The sequence below is a fragment of the Ostrinia furnacalis genome, unplaced genomic scaffold (genome assembly GCF_004193835.3).
Source record: "Ostrinia furnacalis isolate ACB-3 unplaced genomic scaffold, ASM419383v2 OfSCF1764, whole genome shotgun sequence".
NCBI classification, from domain to species: domain Eukaryota; kingdom Metazoa; phylum Arthropoda; class Insecta; order Lepidoptera; family Crambidae; genus Ostrinia; species Ostrinia furnacalis.
The window spans coordinates 50,484-75,810 of NW_021132003.1; the positions used below are offsets into that span (position 1 = coordinate 50,484).

Sequence of the window (25,327 nt, forward strand, 5' to 3'; positions counted from 1 at the left end):
TTCCAACAGGGGCTTGCGTTTCTTTCGGGAACGCCCACAAAGCTCTCGGCCAATGGTAGCGCCGCTGGGGAGGAGCGACCGCCGGCGCTGGACGTTTAAATTTGAAACCCTGTTCGCGGCCGTCAATCTGTGAAAAGATATTTCAGCGTGAACATGACTTGTCTCGGATCATTGAAACTCAAACGTCGGAGTTAATTGATGCGGAGTCGGAGTGATGTAGTTGAGTAGTGTTGCGATTTGAAATATCGTGTAAGAATGTCGAGTGAAGGAGAGTTGGAGGGTAGTAGTGGTGTAGGTANAGTAGGTATTGGGGGCCGGAAGGCTTTGCGGACGCCGAAGTGCGCGCGGTGCCGCAACCACGGGGTGATCTCCTGCCTGAAGGGGCACAAGAGGCTGTGCCGCTGGCGCGACTGCCGCTGCCCCGGCTGCCTGCTGGTGCTGGAGCGGCAACGGGTTATGGCCGCGCAGGTAAGTTTGTTTTGATTAATCTGTAACGGCTTCTTTGCTTATTATCTAGCCTAGATAAACGAAGAACCTTGATATAGATACTTCTTGAATGGATAGCAAGTGTAGAAGTAGATTAAAATGCGCTCCGTGTCTTCTTCACTCATGTGAAGACAGCACCTTGTGTGAGATGTTTTAGTAGCATAGAATACCCTAAGTAATTGTGTAAAGTAAGTACTAGGTAGGTTTGCAAATTCCAGTAACCTCAAATAAGTGGGTAAACTCATTTTTAAAGGCTCTGACATTTCTTAGACGAATGCTGTACCGATTCTACTCGTAATATGAAGGTAATAATGGTTGACAGTCAACCGTTGACTGGAAGAGAATGCCATAATTTCTGTGTTACTGACTGCTGTCAAAATGCAAACATTTCCTCTAGCGGTGGTTATGATTTGCCGAAGGTGGCTCTGCGCCGGCAGCAAGGCGCGAGCGGCGCCGAGCCGGGCGACAGCGAGGCCGCAGCTTTGGCGGCGCGCAAGAGGGCTTACCGCGCCAGGCTCCGCTGCGTGCAGATGGCCAGAACTTATCCACCTATCTACGGTATGTAACAAGTTTTTCATCCATACCAATCCAATACTTTATTTATAGCAATACAGGATGAACAGGATGTACAAGAAAACAGAGCCATTTAGTAGCACTGACAGTTGCAATAATTAAAAAACAACGGAAATCACGTTTCGAAATTCGAATGCTGTTAACGAAAATCTATATATATAAAAGAAAGTCGTGTTAGTTACTTCGCTTTAACTCAAGAACGGCTGAACCGATTTCGCTGAAAATTGTCAGGGAGGTAGTTTAGAGCCAGGAGAAGGACATAGGATACTTTTTATCCCGTTCGAAATTAAAAAAAACGTCTGCTTATTTATTGCCATTAAGGCGGAACAAAGTTCGCCGGGTCAGCTAGTGATTTCTATTTTAGCTTAATTTCGGAGTTAGGCCGGCAATACACGGACAGCTCGAGCAGTTAGTCAGTGATCAACATACACGGACCGCTTTTGCAGTCAAGAGTCAACAGCTTGAAGCTGCCAGTGACAACTGCTTGAGCAGTTGGTATTAACTGCTCAACAAATCACAAGCGCGCGCGCCGTGGAATGAAGAAAGTGGGCGGAGGTCACTGCGCGAGAGCTGTCGACAGCTCGAGCAGTCAGTGCACAGATTAGAGAGTAGGTATGTGTCAGTGTATGGCTGGCGACTGCTTGACCTCACGATGAAAATTCACCGTGCTGTCGACCGCCCGAATCAGTTGCAACTGCTCGAGCGGTTCGTGTATGTGCGTCCATAGAACTCTGCAGTTCACTGTGCAGTCGCAGCTTGAAGCTGTCGACCCTGACTGCTTCAAGCGGTCCGTGTATTGCCGGCCTTACATACAACTTTAACTGCATACCTTTCGGCAAAATTAATATTTCTTCATTCATTCATCATAGGTAGGTAATCGTGAAAAAGCTTTCTTTGGAGAATTAAAACTTCTCGTATAATAATAAGGTATCAATAAATAGAGCAATAATTTTCGTTTAAATTAAAGTCGACCATATTTTGATATTCAAGATAATATTACGATACGGGAACCCACTAAAATCTTAAGATTGTTTAATGGCATAAACGCAGCTGTATTGACGCTGAACCTAGTGAAATGAAAATAAACAAACACGTAAAACCTTAAGATGGCAAAGATGCAGTAGCTAACACATGTTGCCATTTGGGCACAATTTGGGTGTGACTTAAACATTAAAAAATGTAACATGAAGTTCCATTTGTTTACTACATAAATGCGGTACGAAGAAGAATTGGTGAGATAATAAAAACCGGCCAAGTGCGAGTCGAACTCGCGCACCGAGGGTTCCGTACAAACCTGCACACTTAGGCCTAGCCTAGGTGGGTAGGTATTTATTGTTGAAGTAATAGTGCACAAAATCAGCGACAACAGCCCAATGGTGTCGGTGTCGGACTGGCCGAATCGAGAACGAGATCCCAAGAATGTGCGGTTTGAGTCTAGCTGCTGTTTTTGTGATAAATCCACCCGTACAAGCATATTTTATCTCACCACGAGGGGTTCTTCTTTTTTACTTAAGTAGGTACTATACTTGAGTACAAACGAAGGTAATAATACCGCCGTCAGTTAATATGGTGTGATGGTGTTGGAAATGAATCCATCTCCCGGTGTCGCTCGCATGCACTTCGCCCATTGTTTTTGTAGTAAGCGAGTCGACACTGTCGAGTGTTTCGTTTCCCGATCGTGAAATGTTAAATGCGAATTAGCTGAACAAATATTTGTGTTGGACCGTTGGGAATGAGTTAAAATTGAACATTTTAAAAGGGACATGAGCAACCACACCTTTCTGCACCTTCTACTTTACTGTGATTGACAACGAAATACACACAATATACAAAGACTCCTAATTTATTTTAATGAAAATAGTGAAAGTTACAGATCTCTACCTACTCATATTAACTAATTAAGTGTAACATGGAAAGCATTGGGGGTGGCCTATGTTCAGCAGTGGACGTCCTATGGCTGAGATGATGATGATGTGAATACACAGCCAAACACACTTCCAAATTATAAGAAGTAAAAATTAGCTTAGCAGAAACCTACTTGTTTCCTGATCTCAATGACAAATAGACTACAGACTGTTAATTTATTTTNAAAATATACAAGACTAATTTAATTTAATAAAAATTAAGTAGTAAAAGTTAGTCTACCTACTCGTATTAACTAATAAACTTAGGGTACTTTGTACCTTTTAATGGCAATTATTAATAATAATAAACAAATTAATTAGCATTAGGTATGTGAATGCACAGTCAAACACTTCCTGTCCTGGGTTCTTCAAATTATAAGAAGTAAAAATTAGCTTAGCAGCTAACCTACTTGCTTGATATCAATGACACATAGTAAATATTATAATAGTTATTTATTTTCTATGACCTCGGTAAAATCTAGTCATTGACTTCAAAATTGTTTACAAGAGCGACATGCGGAACTTTTACGACAATAGACTACAGAGGCTTTTAACAAATAACAATTAAAACACATATCGGATAGCGCACGATGTTAAAATGGTACAATTCTTTAGAACAATCAAAAATAGAGCACCGCAGACGCAATAAAACATTTGAGACGGTCTTGAAAATGTCCCCGCTTCATTACAGAACAAAAGCTGTCATCCAACACTCGGCAACATTTCACTGTCTATCAAAAAAGCTAAAATAATTTCTTTTAACTATTTTTATGGGCTCTAAAAAAGTGTAAAGATTGTTTTACAAGAGAACGCGGAGGCGGCTCTTTGTGAGGGTGTCAAGTTACGCCGAGCTGTTGACTGTAAACATGTCTTTCCGCTTTGTTGAACGATAGCCCAACGGGTGCCAAACTTTGTTAGATCTAGGATGTGGATGTGTCACTTTTTATACGTATTGCTACCGGGGACATTTTAAACAATCCTAAAATTATAAGTTAGTTGACCATCACTTCTAGTGTTCAACATAACGCGTAGAGTCGATCAGGAAAACATTTTAGGGGGCCAGAGTATCTTATCTACATTGAAATTGAAAGCTTAATCTGAATATTATGCGAATCCGAAAACATCCGCGTCAAATCAGCTCTTATTCCANGTGTGGATGTGTCACTTTTTATGCGTTTTTACCAATTATTGCTACCGGGAACGACATTATAAACAATCCTAAAAAAGTTAGTTGACCGTCACTTTTAAGTATTCAACATTACGCGTAGAGACGTTCAGCAAAACATTTCAGCGGCCAGGTTATCTAATTTTAAATTGAAAATTAAATCTAAAGATTATCCGTGTCTAATTAGTTCCTATTCCACAGAGAATCTGAGGCTAGTCAGCCACGACCCCGCGTGGAGCGAGCGAGTGCGCCGGCGCAGGGCGTTCGCGGACGCGGAGTTAGAACGCGGTGCGCCCGCCCAGCCTGCCGCCGCCTTCTGCCGGCACCTGCTGGCGGCGCTGCTCACCAACTACGCGCCCGTGCCCTCGCAGCCGCAGCGGCAGAAAATATCCTTCTCCATCGAATCCATTATTGGCGTTCAGTCCAATTAATAATGTACTTGGAGGTTGGAGGATGCGGAAAACACTCGCTCTCCGTTTTATAGATGCTGTCAGTAATGCGTACCTATTACAGCAGGTTGAGGTATCTAACTAAGGTTATGATATTCTAAACAAATGGATTGGAATTTAAACTTTCAAGAATTAAATAACTCAAAAATAAAATCAAAGCCCGTGATTGGTTCAACATTTAAATTCAACCGATCACTGCTAACTTGAATATCTAAATCGATTTTTTAGCTGCATTTTAGCATACTGTACAGCCACATACATACCATCATTGGTTTCAGAAGTGCGAATTAGATTACATGACAAGTGGACTTCAGCTGATTTTAGTTTCTATGATCTCGATACTTAAAAGTACAGAAGGCCAAAGAAAACAAACAAGTATTCGAACAATGAGTGCTTTATTAACGATGCTTTTTTAAGAATGTCTATTGTGAGGTCTGTATGTTACAACCGAAACTTAAATGTTAACTCACTAAGTTTTATACCATTATGTTAAGAGTCAGTCGCCTAAGACATCTGCATACTGTAACATGTAATTGATGTCTAACAGTTGAAACTGTGAGTACAGAAATATGATTGTGAGAGAGTACCGTCAACAATACAACAAACTGATGATTTTCTGTTGAGCAGCCATTAGTTCTTCACTTACTAGTATTACAAATCTAAGCTTGGTATACCGTTGGCCGTACTATACAATAATAATATTATGTATATCTATCTGAAGTACTTGTAGTTAATGTAATGTTTTTCTTATTAACGTTCAATATGTGATATCATCTTCAGTAAGAAACGTTTAAAAAAATCTGTACTCAACTTGTATAGGAATAGTGGTTATCAAATTGTTACAATTAGACAACAATTTATTTCATGATCATAAAGACAGTAATTTATTAATACTAACTTCACCAATACATTTATAAAAAATGGAGTGATTTGTAAATACCTACAACTGGATTTGTTTGTGAATTAGGTAATTAGGATATAATACATAGTATCATAAAATATGGTATATAATAAATATCTATAACTATAAAATAAATGTTAAATAATCGATTCGTCGAAAAACAATCAACTTTTTTCTTCTTTTTTTTTCTTCTAGAGTATTAATTTTATGGCAACAAATTGTTTTAAGTAAATCATAATCAACTTTTAGTTGAGATTTACAAAGTGTCGGTGCTTTAAATTACATTAAACACGTTTTTTGTGTGCGATAACAAAGTTTTTTTCTTTTTCTACATATTAAATAAACGCACCACTGGGCATGTATATTTATTAATTTGACTATTAACAGAAATTTAAATGCCTTAAGTTTTTATATTACAACGAAGCTGATAAATATTGATATTAATATTTGGCAGTAAACATACATACATAGCTAATCCTGAATAGTGCTAAGGAAATTTGTTTTTTTGGTAATAGAATTAGAACCTCGTTATAAAGCTAGTTAATAATATGACAACTATTTGAAGATCCTGTATAGTTTCGATTATCAGTAAAATTAAGGTGTATTAAAAATCATTCAAATTATCATATATAAAATATAATTGATATTATGTAGTTTCTTTTGGTTCAGCGGAGAATTGTCTAAATTCATATTTTTAACAATAGTTTGGGGGAAAATTGAGTTTTACTGCAAATCAGGTAGAAATAAACTACAGTAAAACATAGGAACTATTTAAATTGCAAGAAGTTAATAGAGAAATAAGTTTATAGAAAAAAAGGACAATTATTTATGGTATTGCTTTCGTTCAAAGTTATTTGGATGGTTAAGATAACTATTGTTGTTTTGGCCAAACGTTTTGGATCTTTTTTGCCCGAAATAATACGTGAATACTTATTTATGAGTAAAATGTATATTAATCCTTTTAAGATGGAAAAAGAAATGGTAAATAATAATAAAAATGTTATGTACACACACGAATGTATTTCGACGACAAGATTACTTTCATATAAATATGTAAATATATAAATACGTACCATAGAATAATAAATAATGTATATTGAATGTACAACAGAAAAATAACGCATCGCTTGCAACGTACAATATATCGACAATTAATCACAAATGTTCGTCCGCACAATACAACTACAATATTCCACATACACCTCGAGGAAGGGAGTGCCTCACGAATGCCGCCTCATACGCTCACTCAAGCATGCGATCACTTAATAATCTATTATCACCGTTTCATTTTAGGAAAATCAAAAACTATTATAATAAAACTCATGACAATAAATCTACTTAAAAATAAATTACGCCACCCGTAAGGTTATGTTTTTTATTCTCTTAAAAAAATAAACATTGATTTACAAATTATTTTTAACAGACGACAATTTGAAATTTAATTTAAGTAACAATCAGAATTAAGCGCCTTGCAATAATGCGAATTCAAACGAGTTACGATTCCGAGTCGAATACGGACAAAGGACGCATCCATCCACAAGCTTCGGGCTTCGTTGGCACATGACAAGGAACGGGACTAGATAGGACTTGGGATAGGAACCGACCGGGACTCAGGGACCGAGGAGCGCCTACTCAACTACATTACATACTACATGTAAGAAGATGTGTAGTGATAATAAATAATTAAAGAACAGTGAAAGCCCCAAATTAATTTAGATCAGACGGAATGTAATTTTTATATCCCAAAAAAGAAAACGAATAATATCTGATGTTCTAAAGCTAGGATTGCAATTTTATAATAGTAAATATTCACTCGAACCACACAATTTCAGACAAACTACACATCTGAAAAACTAAATGATATTATTATAACAACTGTTTAAAGTCAGACTTTTAGCATTTTTAAACAAAAAATAACAATTTTACTTGCATACAATAATATACATCGTAATATGTATTTACATATACATAATATTAGTTTCATTTAATATACACGTAAATATTACTTTATATCCATCATATAGACGCCCCGCGGCGAGCCCGCCTCGCCGCGGCCGCAAACATACAAATCCATTAAAACAATATACAACGTAAAAATACTATTTGGTACAATTATATAGCAGAAATCTAGCCGTCATAAAATCTATCAAAGCAGTATATTACATCTACACTGACACAGACATATAATCATACACATATATTAGTCAAAATAAACCAGTCACAAATCACAGTTGACATAAATTCTCGATTTCACTAAGTCTTGTAATTTACATAAAATAATAGTTAACTCATCATTTAAACACTAAAACACATGTATTTGAAAAAGCCTAAGTGGAGACAAAATAAATGCTTTTGGAAAATAATGACCATAATCCATATTTTAGAAAAATAATTATCCAGATATGTGAACGTAATTTTAAAAACATAATGTGTTAGTAAACAAATATCTTCTACCAAACGGTTCTGTTGAGCAGCGAGACGTGACCACTACACACTAGTCCGACACGTCACCTGGCCTTTCTCCAGCTGTTAGGATACCGCGTGATTCAGTACTTTTACAAAATGTTACGCACATCGGTATTGTATAGAAAAGCTCAGGAACAACATGCAGAAACTGACTTTATTATACCAATATTGTTTACCACTAAAATATATATTTTATCCCAACATATAGGCGAAAACATTATAATGCTTTAGTAACGACTATACGATGCAAATTAATCCGTGATGAGACTGTTTACGAAAAACTTAAGCTCTAACTAGGATTTTACATAACCAAATCTGAAATTGTACTATAATGTTAAATAAATCATTACTAAATGTCCTTGCCGCATCAATTTAAGGACATAATAATACGTTTAAGAGAAAAAAATTTAAGAAAATCACTTTTTTTTTAATAGCAAAGTAGCTACCGACAAATTAATGTATGTCTCATCACCGAATCAACAATCTAAGTATGAACTATTACTAGGTTTCATGCAAATATAGTAGATATTCCGACCACAGCTAGCTTAATATGTCACCACTTCAAAAAGACTGTGAGTAATATCTACGACTACAGGCCAACGAGTGACACTCAATCCGTTAACAAATCGAAACGGCACGTAAGCATGCAACGTGCGACATTTATTACACAATACGAATACAATAAGCCTAGCACCCCGTGTATACGTGACGTACATCCCACCCGCCGACCCGGCCGCCGGTGCGACCGCCGTGGACTCGCCGCCTACATCTCAGCTAACGAACGGAAAACGCTCAGGTACAAACGACGTAAAATAGTGTGTGCGACAATTTACATGTATAAGGTATCGCGAGTCGCGAGTCTAAGGTTACGTGTTGGCACAAAGGGCAGCTGCGCGCCGCGTGGTCGGTGGCGAGAGTCCCTACTCCGCAATGTCCACCCGACCCCTGCTGACATTGATTCCCCTGCAACAACATAATACTTCTATCATTTTCATTACGCCATACAGATATTGCAACTCGTTTAGCNAGTTTAGCTGTCACTGTATCTGACAAAAAATATCTACAAACAAATTTTAGATCTGAAAACTATAAATTATAATTAACCGTGAAATAAGATTATGTGAGCTAACGGATCTCATTTAAACAGACAATAAAAGCAGAGTAAATACAAATGACTAGGTCATCCTCATAGAAACCCACCGAGCGCGCCAATACTTATGCGGCGCGCACGCACACACTGACAAAATTCGGCGCAACACCCCGCTAAATTTTCCGTTTGCGTTTCTATGAAGATGACCTACTCATTTGTATTTATTTACTCTNCGTTTAGCTGTAACTGTATCTCTGACAAAAAATATCTACAAACAAATTTTAGATCTGAAAACTATAAATTATTATAATTAACCGTAAAATAAGATGATGTGAGCTAACGGATCTCATTTAAACATAATAAAAGCAGAGTAAATACAAATGACTAAGTCATCTTCATAGAAACCCACCGAGCGCGGTTTGTATGTGAGCGCGCTAATACTTATGCGGCGCGCACGCACACTGACAAAATTCGGCGCAATACCCCGCTAATCCACGCTAAATTTTGCGTTTGCGTTTCTATGAAGATGACCTACTCTGATAACAGTTATCGATTGGTGTCTTTAACTACGCTCATAATACTCACCATAAAGCAGCGTGGTCGCCTAGATGCCGCACATGTCGGTGAGGCGCGTGCGCAGCGCGGCGGGGAACTGCGCCGTGAAGTGGTGCCAGTTGTCGTCGCCCACCTGGTTCTTGAAGCCGTGCAGGATCTTCGTGAACATGTCCTTCAGGTCGTCCTTGGGGTGCGTCCACGAGGCCACCGCGTCGCAGAAGAACATGAAGTCGGGCACCACGCCGCCCGGGTTCACCTGGATCATCTGGCAGATGCCGCGGAAGGCCGAGTCCTTCTCGTCGTTGTCGCGGATGTTCCGCAGCGACGTGCACCTGGACAGAACCACTCGTTGTCGCGCGTGTCTGTGCGCGCTGCCACTCAAAGCGTGATATTGCGAGCTGGTCGACTCGACTCGCTCGAAATATCAAATCTAATGCCGTGATTCAATATTGAGTTCAAAGAAGCAACACTAAAGACTGTGGTGAATATATATAATATACAGTAAAATATTAGTCGATATTATAAAAAAAAGTGATCTCAATGAAAAAATATTGAAAGTGACAGGCACACAAAATATAATTTATTAACTCATGAACACTAATTAATAATGAGCGGTCCAAACTGTAAGCGAATTATGCAAGTACAAGAGTCGTATAAATATACACAGATAAATTAATTGTTAATTGCACAAACAAACTACTAATTATTATTAATATGTACAGATTTGGCTTGCAGTTTGGGTAAATAATATAATTTAAGTAGCTTATATATTTTAGAAAGCGGATGGTGTTCAATACACAAAGTACAGAGCACTGAAAATAAGATGATCTGACAGATACCACCCCGTAAGTCGGCGAATGTTTCAAAGTGTGGCCGTTTAGTAGTAAACCAGGTTAATATGCATGCCTAGTTGAACTTAAATTATAAGAACAAATAGTATAAAAGAATAATTAACAAGCCATGAACAAACACCATCCACAATCGAAATAATACCTAAGATAACTTATTATATTAACGTAATCGTAATAATATAAAGTAATAATAAAAAAAATGACTACAGACCACTGGCGTACAAATTGATGTAATACGGGTGCGACGTCGTGGGGGCACACATAACCTAGCCGACCGATAGTAATCGCTACACGCCACGACACGATATACCGAGAACAAAACCAAGAAAACAAATCAACAAACCATTCAAAACATAGTCAAAGTACATAAGTCAACAGCAACAAATTAGTGTTATAAATAGAAAAAACGTGAAACAATTTATGCTATCACTATCAATTATATGTCAGATCATATCAGCAAAAGATGGCCTAGAAAGTGATGTCCAATCTTAATGGCGCCCACCGACCAGTGGTGCCTTCCGCCATCTTAACTTTATTTTATGCAAGTGATAAAAATATATTAATTGTTCCATAGTAAATTATATGCATTAAAGATTAAGGATAAATTTTTCATATTGTAATATTTTATGAAACTACTTTTGAACATTGATTTACGATGAACGAAAAATTATATGCGATTATTATAGTAAAAAATTACAGGTTAAATAAATAATCTACATCAAGCATTTATTATTCACACACCTAAAGACTAAGATGGAAATTAGGAGGCACTGTGGGACCTGTGGGTACCTTAAGACGCCCTCAATGAACCACTTCTTAATTTGTGAAGAATAAGCATTTTATATCTTCAGTATTGTAAAAGGTATATTTGTAGATATAAAATCAAGATGGCAGAGACACCACTTATGGCTGGTTCCATAAAGGTCACATTGCTTTGGATAATTTTATTACGTCATCATCATCAGGCATCATTCATTTGCTATATCCTATAATTGAAGCAACAACACAACAATCTGAATAGCTCAGGCCACCTTTAAAGATAGGCACACTTCAGTGTTGGCACTACTTGTGTTAATTAAATATTTACATTACTCCCCCAAAATCAAAATAATGATTCAAAAAGCCAAGGCTCTATAATCTTGTCATTAGCATTCTTTCTAAAACAACAAAACAGTTTATCAAAAAACATGTCTTTGCAAAGATACACTTCACATGGGTTAGACAAACATGTCATATTATGCAATGCAGGTAGGTATAACAATTAGGTAATACATACATAATAATATTGATAGAAAATAACACTTCATGGAATAAGTAGAATGTGTCTGAATAAAAAATAGTGTTCCGCCAAAGGATAATGATAATTATCCTTTTTATCATATACATTGGCAGAAATCACTATAAACATAAACAAGAAAGTACATAACGGTGATTATTATGATCAATATGAAAAATCAATATGAAGCTGTGACAAAAATACATAGATAAATCCATATCATTATATTCATTATTATGTTACTGCCACCAAAGAATTTGGTACCAATCAATACTCTAGCCAATATTTCAACTTTATAAAATTAGAAACATTTAAGACAACAGTAATTTACACTCTAATTTGGTATCTGATGAAATGGCAGAAATATCACTTACCTGTGTTTTCAAGCAGTGTCTTGGGTGTGTTAGGCCTATTGATTATAACTACTAAGTGGTTGAGTACTAGAGGAATATATTTTGACGTTTCTGGACCTGAAACACACAAGAAATGTTAATATTTACCAATTTATCCACAATTGTTCTAAACTCAATAACCATGCAAGAATCATAATAGTTAACCAATCTTTTGCAATAAGTACACCAAAAACAAACAATAAGGCCTGACAGTATCTCTACATCTAACCGATTAGATATCGCGATAAGAAGCTTTATCATCAAGTGGTTAACTAACCTAATTTGATGCTAATTTCTCCGATCGCCCACGTGGCGTTATTGCACACGGATATGAGTTCGGGGTTGAGGTTCATGCCGAGGATGGGCAGGAACTCGGGGATGTACGGGTGCACGTGCTGGAAGCACGCCTTCGTCAGGTCGCCTAGTAACGCGAACGACGACTGGCGGACCTGGGGACAAATAACCACTTTAACACGAACGATGATGGTGACGATTAGCCTCAATTACCTACCTTTTTAAGAAGAAATTTAAAAAACTGTTAATTCAGTTTTTTACTATCAATAAACAATTTTATTTATCGCATTTCAAATACTTCATTCTCATTTCAGAACTCAATAGTTCTGTATATCGATAACATCAATATGTTATCGATATACAAACAACGCGCATCTCTGTGTCTATGTGACGTCATTCATAAACAGTGTTCCATCTATTGTACCGCGTCTGTATGTAAATAAATTATTTGATTTGAGTGCAAGTGCGAAAGAGAAAATGATGTGCGCTCTCTTTTGCACGTTTTATTGCTCCGACTGCCACGAGTCTGCCTTTAGTATAGCCGACGATCAGAATCAAGCCGATAAGAGTGAGAGAGATGGATAGAAAGAGAGAAATAGGATCTGCTTATTGGTTGGGTAGTTGACGTAAGTAGCTTTAAGATGAGTTACTTTTTAATTTTCTTTTGTTAGTTTTTGGTACATTTGAAATCGATAAAAAAAAGTTACTATTAGTTGTGTACTCAATGAGGGCTATCGTTTTAGCGTTCACCGCTTGGCGCCACTGTAAGGTAAGGTCACTGTTACTTGCTAGTGTCGAAGATAGTGGCGCCAACTAGGAGGACTATCGCATTTGCACTCACCAGGATAGCTCCACTTTAAGAGTAGGGTCATATCATATCTATAGTCAGTGGTGTCAACTGGTAAGTATAAAAACGATAGCCCTCATTGAGTTTGCACAGCTCACATACTCACTGCGACGCGCGGCCGCAGTGAGTGTGAGAGAGCGACAGCAATTACCCGCGAGTAGGGTTGCCAGGCGTCCGGATAAAGCCGGACATAGTTGTTTGATGATTGATGAGGCTTTTTAATTGCGTTGCGTGTTCGGCCAAAATAACCGGTGTCCGGCTTTTGTTAGGCTTTTTACATTTCGCAAAAGGCCCTCGCGCCCCGTCGCCAGATACCTACACGACTCGCGCTCTGTCGGGTCACCACACGCATCAAGACGTTGGGCAACCGATGAGCTCACTAAGTGCCAAATGAAGCACAGAGTCCGACTTTTGTGTTTTTGGCAACCCTACCCGCGAGCGATAAGGAAGGGTAGCTTGGGGTCATTGACTAGACCAGACTTTAGTCAACTATTGTTTGATGTTTGTAACAATATTTGACTAAAGTCGGCATGAATGGAACAGAACACGTGTGTAACTGTACTACTGTAGACTGACCTCGGGCATGGGGTCGCGCATGCACTGGTACAGCAGCTGCATGAGGTTGGAGTTGAGCACGAGGTGGTCGATGTGTCCGTCCAGCCCCTCGGCCAGCCCGCTGAGCAGGTCCAGCGCCACGATCATGAAGTCCTTGTCCGGCGCCTCGAACTGCTCCGGGCTCTGGCTGTTCGCCTGCTCAAGAGACACAGATACTATTTCAAATCTATATGTAAAACTTCATAGGTTACTCAAGAACGTCTGGCCGATTTTAATGATCACAAGATGGCCGATGGGGCAGCAAGGTTCTGGAATGGAGGACGCGTACCGGAAAACGCAGCGTGGGACGTCCACCTACAAGGTGGACCGACGACATCGTAAAGGTAGCAGGGAAGCGCTGGACGCAGGCCGCTACCAATCGATCAACGTGGAAAGCATTAGGGGAGGCCTATGTTCAGCAGTGAACGTCCTATGACTGAAATGATGATGATGATTTAATACTTATAAAAGCGAAAGGTCACTGACTGACTCACACATCACGAAATCTCTCTCTACAAGTGCTAGGAGTCTCAAATTTTGCATGGAGGTTCCTTTTAAAACGTAGGTGCTCAATAATAACGGATTTTATGAAACTCCACCCCTAAGGGGGTTAAACGGGCTCCACGCGTACGAAGTCGCGGGAGGCCGCTAGTTTATCAATAGAAACCTCACGTCACACAACAATATTGATTTGACTGTGTTAGACGAAGTTCGCCGGGCCAGCTAATTCTGAATAGCTAGCAACACTGGCTGATATTATACGGATAGTAGAATCAAAAATCTCGGATTAAATACTTACAATGTTCTGATTTAGTGTCTGTTCTATCAAGGACACGCATCTTCTGAACACAGGTTCACAATAAGGCAGAAAACCGGACTGTAGAGCTGTTGCTACTGAGGACAGACACTGCAAAACAAACGAATCATGAATATAACAATAACTTTAAGTAAAGTGAGGTATGAAATTATAAGAATATGAATGTACAAACCTCTAATAAGGGAAACAAATCTTTGTCTTCGTCTTTAAGTACGTTCCACTTGTTGATGAGAGGTGGCATTAGTAAGTTGATGTACTCCTGTTTGTTGAGGTGGTGGCCCACCGAGTCAGCCAGCGTTCCTATGGCGTCGTACAGTATGAGCAGGTTCTTGTGCTGGTACTTGCTGAAGGCGTAGACCAATGTCTGCAGGATATATCCAAGATACGGCACCAACTCTGTGCAAGCTTCCTCTTCGAGCGTGGCGAAAGCCGAGCAAGCGGCTTCTTGCACGCGTTTGTTGTTGTCCAATACGCGTTTCAGGAGCTGCAAAAGATTTTAATCTTCAGTTGAATACATTTCTTTAGTTGGGCGCAATAATATTCGCATTGTAACTAACAAAACTCAAATTCAATATTTTGCAACATTTTAAATCGGTGTATCAGTTCTGTGATTAGCACATTTTCAAGTGATGTAACACTCCTAAATAAAATCATTGAACAATGATAAATCGTGACATTTTGATTTGATAGATTGGTCTAACTATGGAACCCAACACTTCTAAGGTATTCCTTTAGCTGATGTGGACTTTTGAATTATCTATACGTCACGTCATACGTGTCCCGATCAATATTGTCCTTGTCCTATTCAAACATGGGACGTCATTCGAAAGAGTCTAACGCCCGTATTCACAAACATTACTATGAGGTCTCACAGTGCGCGTGGACGCACAGGATGACACACGAACCAATCACAGAGCTTTATCCAACGCTGTGAGTTCGATTTTTTGATTTACTTAAGCAAGCAACGTTTGTGAATACACTGCGTAACTAAATACTAAACCAAGAAGGCGTTACCCAAGTGACGTGTGGTCGAGTGTACATGCGCGCACGCGTGAGCGTAACACATGCGCAGGCGTGCAATAGACTATTTGACACCATTCTCTAATAATTCAAAATCACAACGTTTTTTAAAAAGGCACTTCATTCTGGTCTTACAAAATAGTGACGTCACTTGCTTGTGTTGCCATACAAGATCTATGGGAAAGTCTCGTTTTGACAGTTTTAAAAAGTACATCAATTAATTCGTGGTGTCAAATAACGAATTGCGGTTACCCACCTCGGTCATGACGGGGCGCAGGTAGGGCTCGTGGTGCGGCTGCGAGACGATCCAGTGCGAGTAGCGCGAGAGCGTCCAGCAGGTGATGGCGCGCACGAGGGCCNTTTGAGATTACTTTGTTATTTCGTGTAGTAAAAAAGAATTTCATCAATAATTAAATGTAATAATTACGTTCACGAAATGACGGATTATTGATGTACGCTCTACGAATAATGAATTGAAAGGTACTTACCATTTAGATTTATTTAATTTGACGATAAATACTCTGACAGCCCGTTTTGTTATTGTTTTCTTCCTCGACTAACGTTAGACACCGAATGGCTGCGTGAACTTAAAATATTTTTTGATCGATTATCGATACGTTCACTGAAATGACTTGTGCGGTATCGGACAAACTATATTGGACATTTTTATAGTTAAAAACAAATAATCTTTTAGAATCCTTTCTAAAACTAAATTTTGTATAAAAAATACGGTGTATTAAGTAATGACATGTGTAAATTACCTTAAATTTTTATGTAAAATTTTGGACTTGTTGCTGAAGATTGTACATTAGGACGCGTTCCCGAAATGATTATCCATGCATGTATATTGATTTTATTTAAAATTTGCTTTATTAATTTGTTATATTGTTTGATGTACACACAAAACAAGTTAGTTGAAGTAATTTATTATTATTATTTTCTCGAATAAGTCAAGATTTAAGACATTAAATTGCTAGCAAAGCCAATTCTGCACCTTGGTGATTTTGAGCCATATGTTCCGCCGGATGTAGAGCTTCTGAAAATCTTATGGCACTCTCGGTCTCTCTGTCTCCTAGAGCCGGCGGGGGCGACCCTCTCTTAGCCTTATACAGGGCGGCTGCCTCCTGTATTCTAAGGTCGAGAGGAAGTATCCCCGCCAACACCAGCGCCGAGTGTAGAGAGACTGTACGATATGATTTACAGAGCTTTTGGGCAAAACCCCGTTGCACAGTGGAGAGCAACTTTCGCACACCTAGTTTTTCCGAAGCAGGAGCCCACGCCGCTGCGGCGTACATAATAATCGGCTCTATAGTCGCGATGTAAATGGTCCGAATTATTTCAGGGTGTAAGCCCCAATTGACCTTTGCAGCCTTGGACAGCTGCTTGTAAATGTCTAGTGCTTTCCGGCACTGCATCGCGACATGACTATTAAAGGTGAGCTTGTCGTCTAAAATCACCCCTAATATCTTCACCTCTCTCGAAATCTCAACGTTCACTCCCCCCATGGTCAGCAATGGGTTGTCGTACTTCAGCTTCTTGGTCAAGACCATTGCGCAAGTTTTGTGCGGCGCAAACTTCAGCTTATTACGAACCCCCCATTGCTGAACATAGGCGAGAGCGGCGTTGGCCTGTCTCGAAACTTCGAGACCTGTGTCCCCATCAAAGAGCATGACCACATCGTCCGCGGAAGTCTGCACATAATGCCCCATGTTGTCCAGGTCACGTAGTAGAGGGTCAAGGAGGATGTTCCATAGGATGGGACCACCGATTGACCCTTGCACACATCCTTTATTTGTGCTCCTCGTGCATTCTTCCCCGGCGTATCTTACTCTGACTTTTCTGCAGTCGAGATAGCTGTCTAGTAGCCTCCTGATGTTGACCGGACACTTTTCCTCAGCCAGACGGACTCTGATTGCTGGCCACCACGCGCTATCGAAGGCCCCCTCTATATCCAGTGAGACGAGGGTTACCAGATTCTTCAGCTTAATCTTACCCTGGATATGGTTCACTAGAGTATAGAGGGCGTCCTCGGTGCTCCTCTGGGGCATGAATCCGTACTGGCGAGTACTAATCTTCGGTACTAGGTGCCACTTGATCCTTGCTACTATCATCTTCTCCAGGATCTTCCCCAAGACTGGCAGTAGACCTATCGGTCTGTATGACTTGGGGCTCGTGTAGTCTTCCTTGCCCGGTTTTATTAGTACCACCACTGTGGCCTCCTTCCATATGTCCGGGAAGTGTCCCAACATGAGACACTTGTTGGCCAGGGCAAGGAATGCGTCCAGATCCTGAGAGACAGCTCGACTGCAGATGTCTGCTGTGAAGCCATCCGCTCCTGGGGCCTTCTTCGGGTTAAAACTTCCCATCGCGGTTCTTAGCTCCAGCGAAGTAAACGGCGGATCATGTTGTTCATCATGGCCCGGTTCGTTTACCCGCTCTGCCGTCATTCTTGTCCGGCGATGATCCTCATTATCCGTTGCCTCCAGGTCTTCGGGGTAGAAAACTTCCGCTAGTAGGCGTGCCGATTCTGTTGGGTTTAAGAATGCACCGTCTCTGGTTAGGGTCAAGTCTTCTTGTCTCCTGGTGGTCCTTCTGATGACTCTGTAGATGCCTTCCCAGAGTCCTTCTCTGTCTTGCTTTTCACAGAACGATTTCCAGCTTTCTATTTGGGCTTTCTTGGCTTGGCACTCTTAGGCTTCTTTCTTTTCTAGGTACTGGGCTACCACTATATCTCTGCGGTACGGTGCCGCGTTCTTGATCTTGCGCCTGGAGGTAGTGGCAGCCTTTTTCAGCCTCNTTGCTCCCATCTGTAAAAATGCGCACCGCCTGCACGTTATGCTGCTCAACGTGTTGATTGTCTACCAAGCACATGAACTCCAGGTCTATATGTTCTGCCGGATGTAGAGCTTCTGCAAATCCTACCACACTCTCGGTCTCTCTGTCTCCTAGAGCCGGCGGGGGCGACCCTCTCCTTGCCTTATACAGAGCGGCTGCCTCCTGTATTCTAAGGTCGAGAGGAAGTATCCCCGCCAACACCAGCGCCGAGTGTAGAGAGACTGTGCGATATGATTTGCATAGCTTTTGGGCAAAACCCCTCTGCACAGTGGAGAGCAACTTTCGCACTCCTAACTTTTCGGACGCAGGAGCCCACGCTGCTGCTGCGTACATGACTATCGGCTCTACCGTCGCAACATAGATAGTCCTAATAATCTCGGGGTGTAAGCCCCAATTTACTTTGGCGGCCTTGGACAACTGTTTATAAATGTCGATAGCTTTTTTGCACTGTGTCGCGACGTGGGTGTTAAAGGTGAGCCTATCGTCAATTATGACACCTAACACTTTGATCTCCCTCGAGATCTCAATGTCCACTCCTCCCATGGTCAGCGGCGGGTTGTCGTACTTAAGCTTCTTGGTTAGTACCATTGCGCAAGTTTTGTGCGGCGCAAACTTCAGCTTGTTACGAACCCCCCACTGCTGAACATAGGCNTCATGACGGGGCGCAGGTAGGGCTCGTGGTGCGGCTGCGAGACGATCCAGTGCGAGTAGCGCGAGAGCGTCCAGCAGGTGATGGCGCGCACGAGGGCCTTGCGCTCCGCCAGGCAGCACACCAGGTACGGCACCAGGTCGGGCAGGTGCGGCACCATGCCGCTCATGCAGCCGTCCGCCACCGCGCCCAGCGCTAAGATGCCGCTCTCCTGTAGATATACGCAAACGTTATTATCTATGTATCTAATGTTTTTGCTGGGAAAGTGCACATTTTATGCCATATTTTGGGAAGAAATTGTAATGGTGCGTCCAGACTGGGCGAACGGGCTCACGCGGCAAACTCACAACATCCTGCTCACTCAAGAGCAGAGTGAGCAGGATGACCAGCGTGCCGCGCGAGCCCATTCGCCCAGTGTGGACGCACCATTAGAATCAGTTACTAACTCACGGTAGACAATGACAGATTGGTACATCAATCAACATTATCATCCAACGATGATTAAATTAGTAATTTCCGCGTTAAGTCTAAATAATTTGAATTAGGTTAATAGAACCTCTTGACCTTATTGTTAAGTCATCTGCGCGTGCGCTCTTTGATACACATCTCATTTTACTTCAGGTGGTTTTTCGAACATAAAAAGACATTATGCAGGTTTGGGATTGGCACCAGCATCCTGATAACTGGCTTAATGTGTAGTCTTGGGGCATATCTTCAAGATATCTTGAGTGCGACCATAGTCTTACCCAAGACAATGGCTCGAAGTAGTCTAGATATCTTAAATGCATTTTTAAGAGAATCTGTTGCTGCTTGGGTAGGACCCAGGGTAGGTAGATGGGAATAAATAGGCCCCTCATTCCCATTAGCAACTCTGAGCACGTGCCCAGGGCCCCGCGATCGAGAGGGCCCCCGTCATCTCTCAAAGAAAACCTTTTTCATGACGAAGAAGNTTAAGTGCCCAGGGCCTCTAGTAGGTTAAAGACGGTCCTGGTGGGACCGTCCAATACATAACACAATAACAATTAGATGTAGCATACCTTGATGACCCAGTTCTCATGGAACAGCGTCTCCTTAAGGATGGGGAAGAGCACGGGCAGCAGGTCGGCGCCGAAGACGTTGGCGAGCACGTCGAGCGCGGCGGCCGAGCACTTGCGCAGGTTCCAGTCCGACAGCGAGCCGTCGTCCGCGTCCGCGCCGCCCTCCTCCTCGTCGTCCGACTCGCCGCCGCCGGACATGTTGCTGTCGCCCGCGCCCGCTGCGCAACGAAAGTTTATAAGTACAATCCACTAGCAAGGGGAGATTTGTTACGAGGATGAGTTAACAAAGAATTATGAGAAAAAGAGTGAGGTGCTCCTCCTCATCGTCCAACTTGCCGCCGACCGACATGTTGCTGTCGTCCGCGCCCGCTGCCAAAGTTGAAAATTAGAGACTCAAGTGTCCCGTCACGATAAGGTATGATTTCGTAACCGACCTCACGCAGCAGCAGCAGACGACATAATATGCCGTCGCGACATTACTGGTTTCTATTTATTTCTATGAAATAATAGTGTCGCGGCGACGTCGTACGCCGCTGCCGCATGCAGTCGGCTACGAACTTGCACCTTGAGACATTGTTGAGGAGTACCTTCAATAACTCAACCTCATTGAAAAACTTCATAGACTTATTATTATGTACTTAGATGACTGCATCAAATTTTATGCAAAAATACTTTTTTGGATCTAGATATTGAACAAGCCTATTTTTGGTGAAATTTCGCCGATCTTACTCACCGTTGTGCTTGATGGTGTGCGAGCGCGGCTTGTGGAAGCGCGGCCGGATGTCGGACTCGCGATCGGGCTCGGCGTCGTCGGCGTCGTCGTCGCGGTCGCCGCGCAACAGGATCACGTCCATTTCCGAGTACCGCATCCCACGCACCAGCACCGGCAGCAAAGCCGGCAGGCGCGGGCCCAGCACCTGCAAGGGAGATTGGCACCACATAGCTGTGTAAATAAGACCTACTTTCCTAATGAGGGCTATCGTTTTAGCGCTCACCAGTTAGCGCCACTGTAGAGTAAGGTCCTGTCACTTGCTAGTAGCGAAGACAGTGGCACCAACTGGTGAGCGCTAAAGTGGTAGGAGGACTATCGCATTTGCACTCATCAAGATGGCGCCACTGTAGAGTAAGGTCCTGTCAATGGCCAGGGGTGCCAACTGTCTACTATATAAAAATAAGTCCGGTTTTCCTCCCTGACGCTATAACTCCAGAACGCACGAACCGATTTCCACGGTTTTGCATTCGTTGGAAAGGTCTCGGGCTCCGTAAGGTTTATAGCAAAGAAAATTCAGGAAAATTTTCAACAGAACAGCAGGAAGGGGGTAAAACGGGATCCACGCGTACGAAGTCGCGGGCGGCCGCTAGTTAAGTATAAAAACGATAGCCCTCATTACAATTTTTAGCTATTAGAGTCGCTTCTCACGCTAAATCTACACTAATATTATAAAGAGGAAAACTTTGTTTCTTTGTTTGGTTGTAATGAATAGACTCAAAAACTACTGGACTGTTTCTAAAAATTCTTTCACCATTCGAAAGCTACATTATCCACGAGTAACATAGGGTAAATTTTATTTTGGAAAAAAATAGGGTTCCGTAAAATATGTAGATAATGTAGTCCACGCGCGCGAAGCCGCGGGCGGAAAGCTAGTTTTAAATAAACAACTTGAAAAATTCGAACTGCCTAAGGCGGGAAATCGTAGGTTCAATTCCCGCCTCTTTCATTTTCAACATAGACCAAGGATCCTCAACCCCAGGGTGGCCCTCGAAAGAATTTTAAGTGGTCCGCGCAAGTATGGTTTGAAAATACGGACCAAATCCAAAAAGAGTTTTTATTGCGCTTGTTCTGAGTAACTGAAATTAATGTAAGTGGCCCGTCGTTAACAACTGAATCCTCTGTTTGGCCCGAACTCTTCAAAAGGTTGAGCAGCCTTGACTTAGACCATAACTACAAGACTATGGGCTTTGAGAACCTACTTACAACAAAATAATGATTTTATGACTTAAAAAAATTTTTCATTTACAACCTAGACCTTACCTAATCTGAAATCTCTCCTAGTTTACCCTGTACTATGTGCTTCCAGCTAACTTCACTAGGTTATTGGTCATCTAAGTGGGAACCTACAATAGGTTCGACTTCTGATGTGTTTCAAAAAGATACCTATGTATTGGGGTTAATAGCAAAGTGTGATTACTAATCACATTCATGCTTTTTTCTGCACTAAGACAAAATTAATACAGCCATGTAAATCTTTATGTCAAATATACAAAAAAAAATATTAACATCTGGTATGCAGTACAGTATGCATAAATCAATATTATATTGAATATAGCAATATGTAGAAGACTTATTATTTACCTCTCTGCAGACATTTTGTTCAGCAAGAGACAGCCAAAATTCACAGGCCTCCAAGGCAACACCTTCTTCGGCATCTTGAGTGCGAAGTAACATGTACTAAAACAGATATTAAATATATTAATTATACACACATACTACATTGCAAATTTGCAACATAGCACAAGTTACAATAGATAGTTACCTCTATAATGTTGGGTAGATGTGGTATGAGTCTATCAAGTCGTACTTCCAGCAGAAGTACCAAAGCATGACAAACATTTTTCCTTACATCTGGATCTTCATCTGCTGCTAGATGGAACAAATTCTAAAACAAAAAACAATATTAGTGCTGCTCAAATAAGACAAGATCAAATTCAAATAAACTCAATACATACCTCAATGAAGGAATCTATGTGTAGCATAAGTGCTTGTGTACGTCCCATAATAAAGTAATTCACACAGGCAATAGCATGACATCTGATTTTTGGAGATGAATGCCTAAAGAACTGCAGGAATTTTGGAATCAAAACATTCAGAGGCCTATTTAATGCATCACTATCCAGTAGCTCTGCTGTATCCTCACATATTTTTTGCAAAGCTCCAAATGCTCCCTAAAATAATGTAAACAAAAATCAGTACTACATCAAATCAAAATAGAAATTGATCAAAAAGTAGCTATAATAATATGCATTTTTGTAACTAATATCAAATTTATAATNGCTCTCAAAGAAAACCTTTTTCATGACGAAGAAGGTCCCGTTGATTCTTAACCTTCAACTGGTGACGTGAATATGGGTCACAGTATTGGTGAGGTGACGTCATTTTGACGTAATACTAAAAAGCCGAAATTCAGGAGACTTACAGCATAAGCAATGTAATAAATTACATTATTTATAAGAATATGAGTTTGTTTTCGTAAATAAAACACACTGGTCGCAATATATATTGAAAATTTTAATTAAATAACGCTTAGAAACATGGCAGTCATTTTTGGTCTGTTTTTGTAGACATGAGATCAATCATAATAGAATTAAAAAAAAAAACAAAGGAATTTAACAAAAATTACTTTCTTCTTAAAAAACAATAAGTAAAAAATAAGAATCAATCATTTTCAGTATTTTGTCCCATAGAAAAAATAAATAATGAAAAATTATTATGGAAACAAACAACAAATTTTTTTTCTGGGCTATCAAAACATGCGGGTTTCTTGCACTTTTTGCAGAGGTATGATGTTCTTTTCATCTTCTTAGCTGGACATAATAGTGCTGGATCTTGATTTTTTGTGTCGCATAGTTCACTCGCAGTATTGTAATCCGATTNTTGTCCTTAACCTAAAATACAAAAATTATTTTGCCTGACTTGATGTTATTACAAAGTCGACTGTAATAAACCCTTGAAAAGAAGGCTGACAATAGTGACTGAGTTTCTTGCGCTGCTTCTTCTCAACACTGGCCCATTTATTGTCCCGAAGCAGTGGTAGGGTTAATACTCGGACGTCTAAAAGTGCTTTTTAAAAGCCTATTTGCAAAAATAAATGAGTTTTATGTTTTTTTCGATCCCGTTTAAGGAAGCATAGTTTTGTTAGTGCCTGTACATTCATCCTTGTGGCAGCGCACGCGCATCCAAGCGTGACCGCCGACTCCTTGTCATTGTTCATGTACCAGAGAAATGTGCAGGATACGGTCACAATCATGAAACTCTAGAATCTGGAGACGATTTCCATATTATTGTAATTTAAATTACGAGCCGGAAGACGTAGTGTGGGCAGGCCTCCCACTAGGTGGACCGACGATCTGGTGAAGGTCGCGGGAGGTACCTGGATGCGAGCGGCGCAGACCCGTCTTTGTGGAAAACCTTGGGGGAGGCCTTTGTTCAGCAGTGGACGTCTTTCGGCTGAAACGAACGAAATTACTTCATTTATTCTAACTAACATTATAGCAGTGATGGACCTCGTCTCGTTTCTATCGAAGTTGGGAATCCTGTATTTCTGAACACTCAGAAGACAATGTAGAGTATGAGCCTCTGACCATGGCATGGAATATTAGTTATACTTAGATAGTTTCAACTTCATGTTTGCTTAAATACTATTTTCATTCACTAGATAGATGTAGAAAACGCTTTTAAAACTTTATATGAAGTTATTTTCTCTTTTTTCTGTCACCAGTACTAGTGCTTGTCGTTGTTACCCGAGCAGGGCTCGAACCCACTGACCGTGCAGTGTAAGCCAACCCGCGCTAAAACTCAACGCTCTCTCAAAATGGCGTTTTTCAGGATTTCGCGCTAAAAACAAGCGGGAAACACCTTTCAACGTTTTTTGTGCGAAAAATGCGGATTTAATTTAAAACCGGAATATTCTTACTAGTTAAAAGCTTTTTTTACTAGTCCGATGAAAGTGTTATGTTGCAGGTTATTGAAATCTTTTTTTAATGGGCAGTTAGCACCGTAACGAGATATCCTTTTTGGATTACTTTATGGATATTACTAATAGTTTTTTCGTAAAAATTTATACTTTAGTGTGCACAAAACGGCTTATTTTAACTTTTGTTTAGTATATTATTACTCAGTAGGTAAACGGTGGTTTTATTTTGACAAAAGTTTTTGATTGATTCTAGTGCTTTATCGAAAACATATTACACTATTTATTTACTCAAACTAGCGCTTGCTTGCGTATTCTATGGCTTTGCATGGAAACAATGTCCCGTGGATATTATAAAGCAACTTTGGAAAACACATCAGAACTATAAAATATTCCCATGACAACAAGCTCGCCCATTATCTCTGACATCTTGTTTCT

General features: G+C 40.5%; 2 protein-coding genes across 4 annotated transcripts; one reads left to right on the forward strand and one right to left on the reverse strand.

Annotated features, from left to right (window-relative positions):
• The first annotated feature begins 255 nt into the window (after window positions 1-255).
• Window positions 256-5,475, forward strand: dmrt11E (doublesex-Mab related 11E). The gene is made up of 3 exons (XM_028305698.1): window positions 256-468; window positions 906-1,044; window positions 4,330-5,475. Exons 1-3 carry the CDS (start codon window positions 256-258, stop codon window positions 4,557-4,559), a joined length of 582 nt encoding a protein of 193 aa, XP_028161499.1. The 3' UTR covers window positions 4,560-5,475.
• On the reverse strand, window positions 4,954-23,140 carry LOC114353636 (transportin-1). Of its 3 annotated transcripts, none has more exons than XM_028305696.1 (15): window positions 22,929-23,140; window positions 22,736-22,858; window positions 22,555-22,650; window positions 20,935-21,118; window positions 20,202-20,419; window positions 19,266-19,375; window positions 15,937-16,039; window positions 14,833-15,144; window positions 14,643-14,750; window positions 13,826-13,999; window positions 12,386-12,557; window positions 12,091-12,186; window positions 10,652-10,727; window positions 9,620-9,921; window positions 4,954-8,907 (listed from the first exon to the last, which is right to left on the reverse strand). In XM_028305696.1, the coding sequence occupies exons 1-14, from the start codon at window positions 22,974-22,976 to the stop codon at window positions 9,639-9,641; spliced, it is 2,103 nt and encodes a 700-aa protein (XP_028161497.1). In that variant the 5' UTR covers window positions 22,977-23,140; the 3' UTR covers window positions 4,954-8,907; window positions 9,620-9,638. The 3 variants fall into 3 exon arrangements, with proteins under 3 accessions (XP_028161497.1, XP_028161496.1, XP_028161498.1); XM_028305695.1 differs by having other exon boundaries at window positions 13,826-14,002; XM_028305697.1 differs by lacking the exons at window positions 4,954-8,907; window positions 10,652-10,727 and having other exon boundaries at window positions 9,686-9,921; window positions 13,826-14,002.
• Window positions 23,141-25,327: the final 2,187 nt, after the last annotated feature.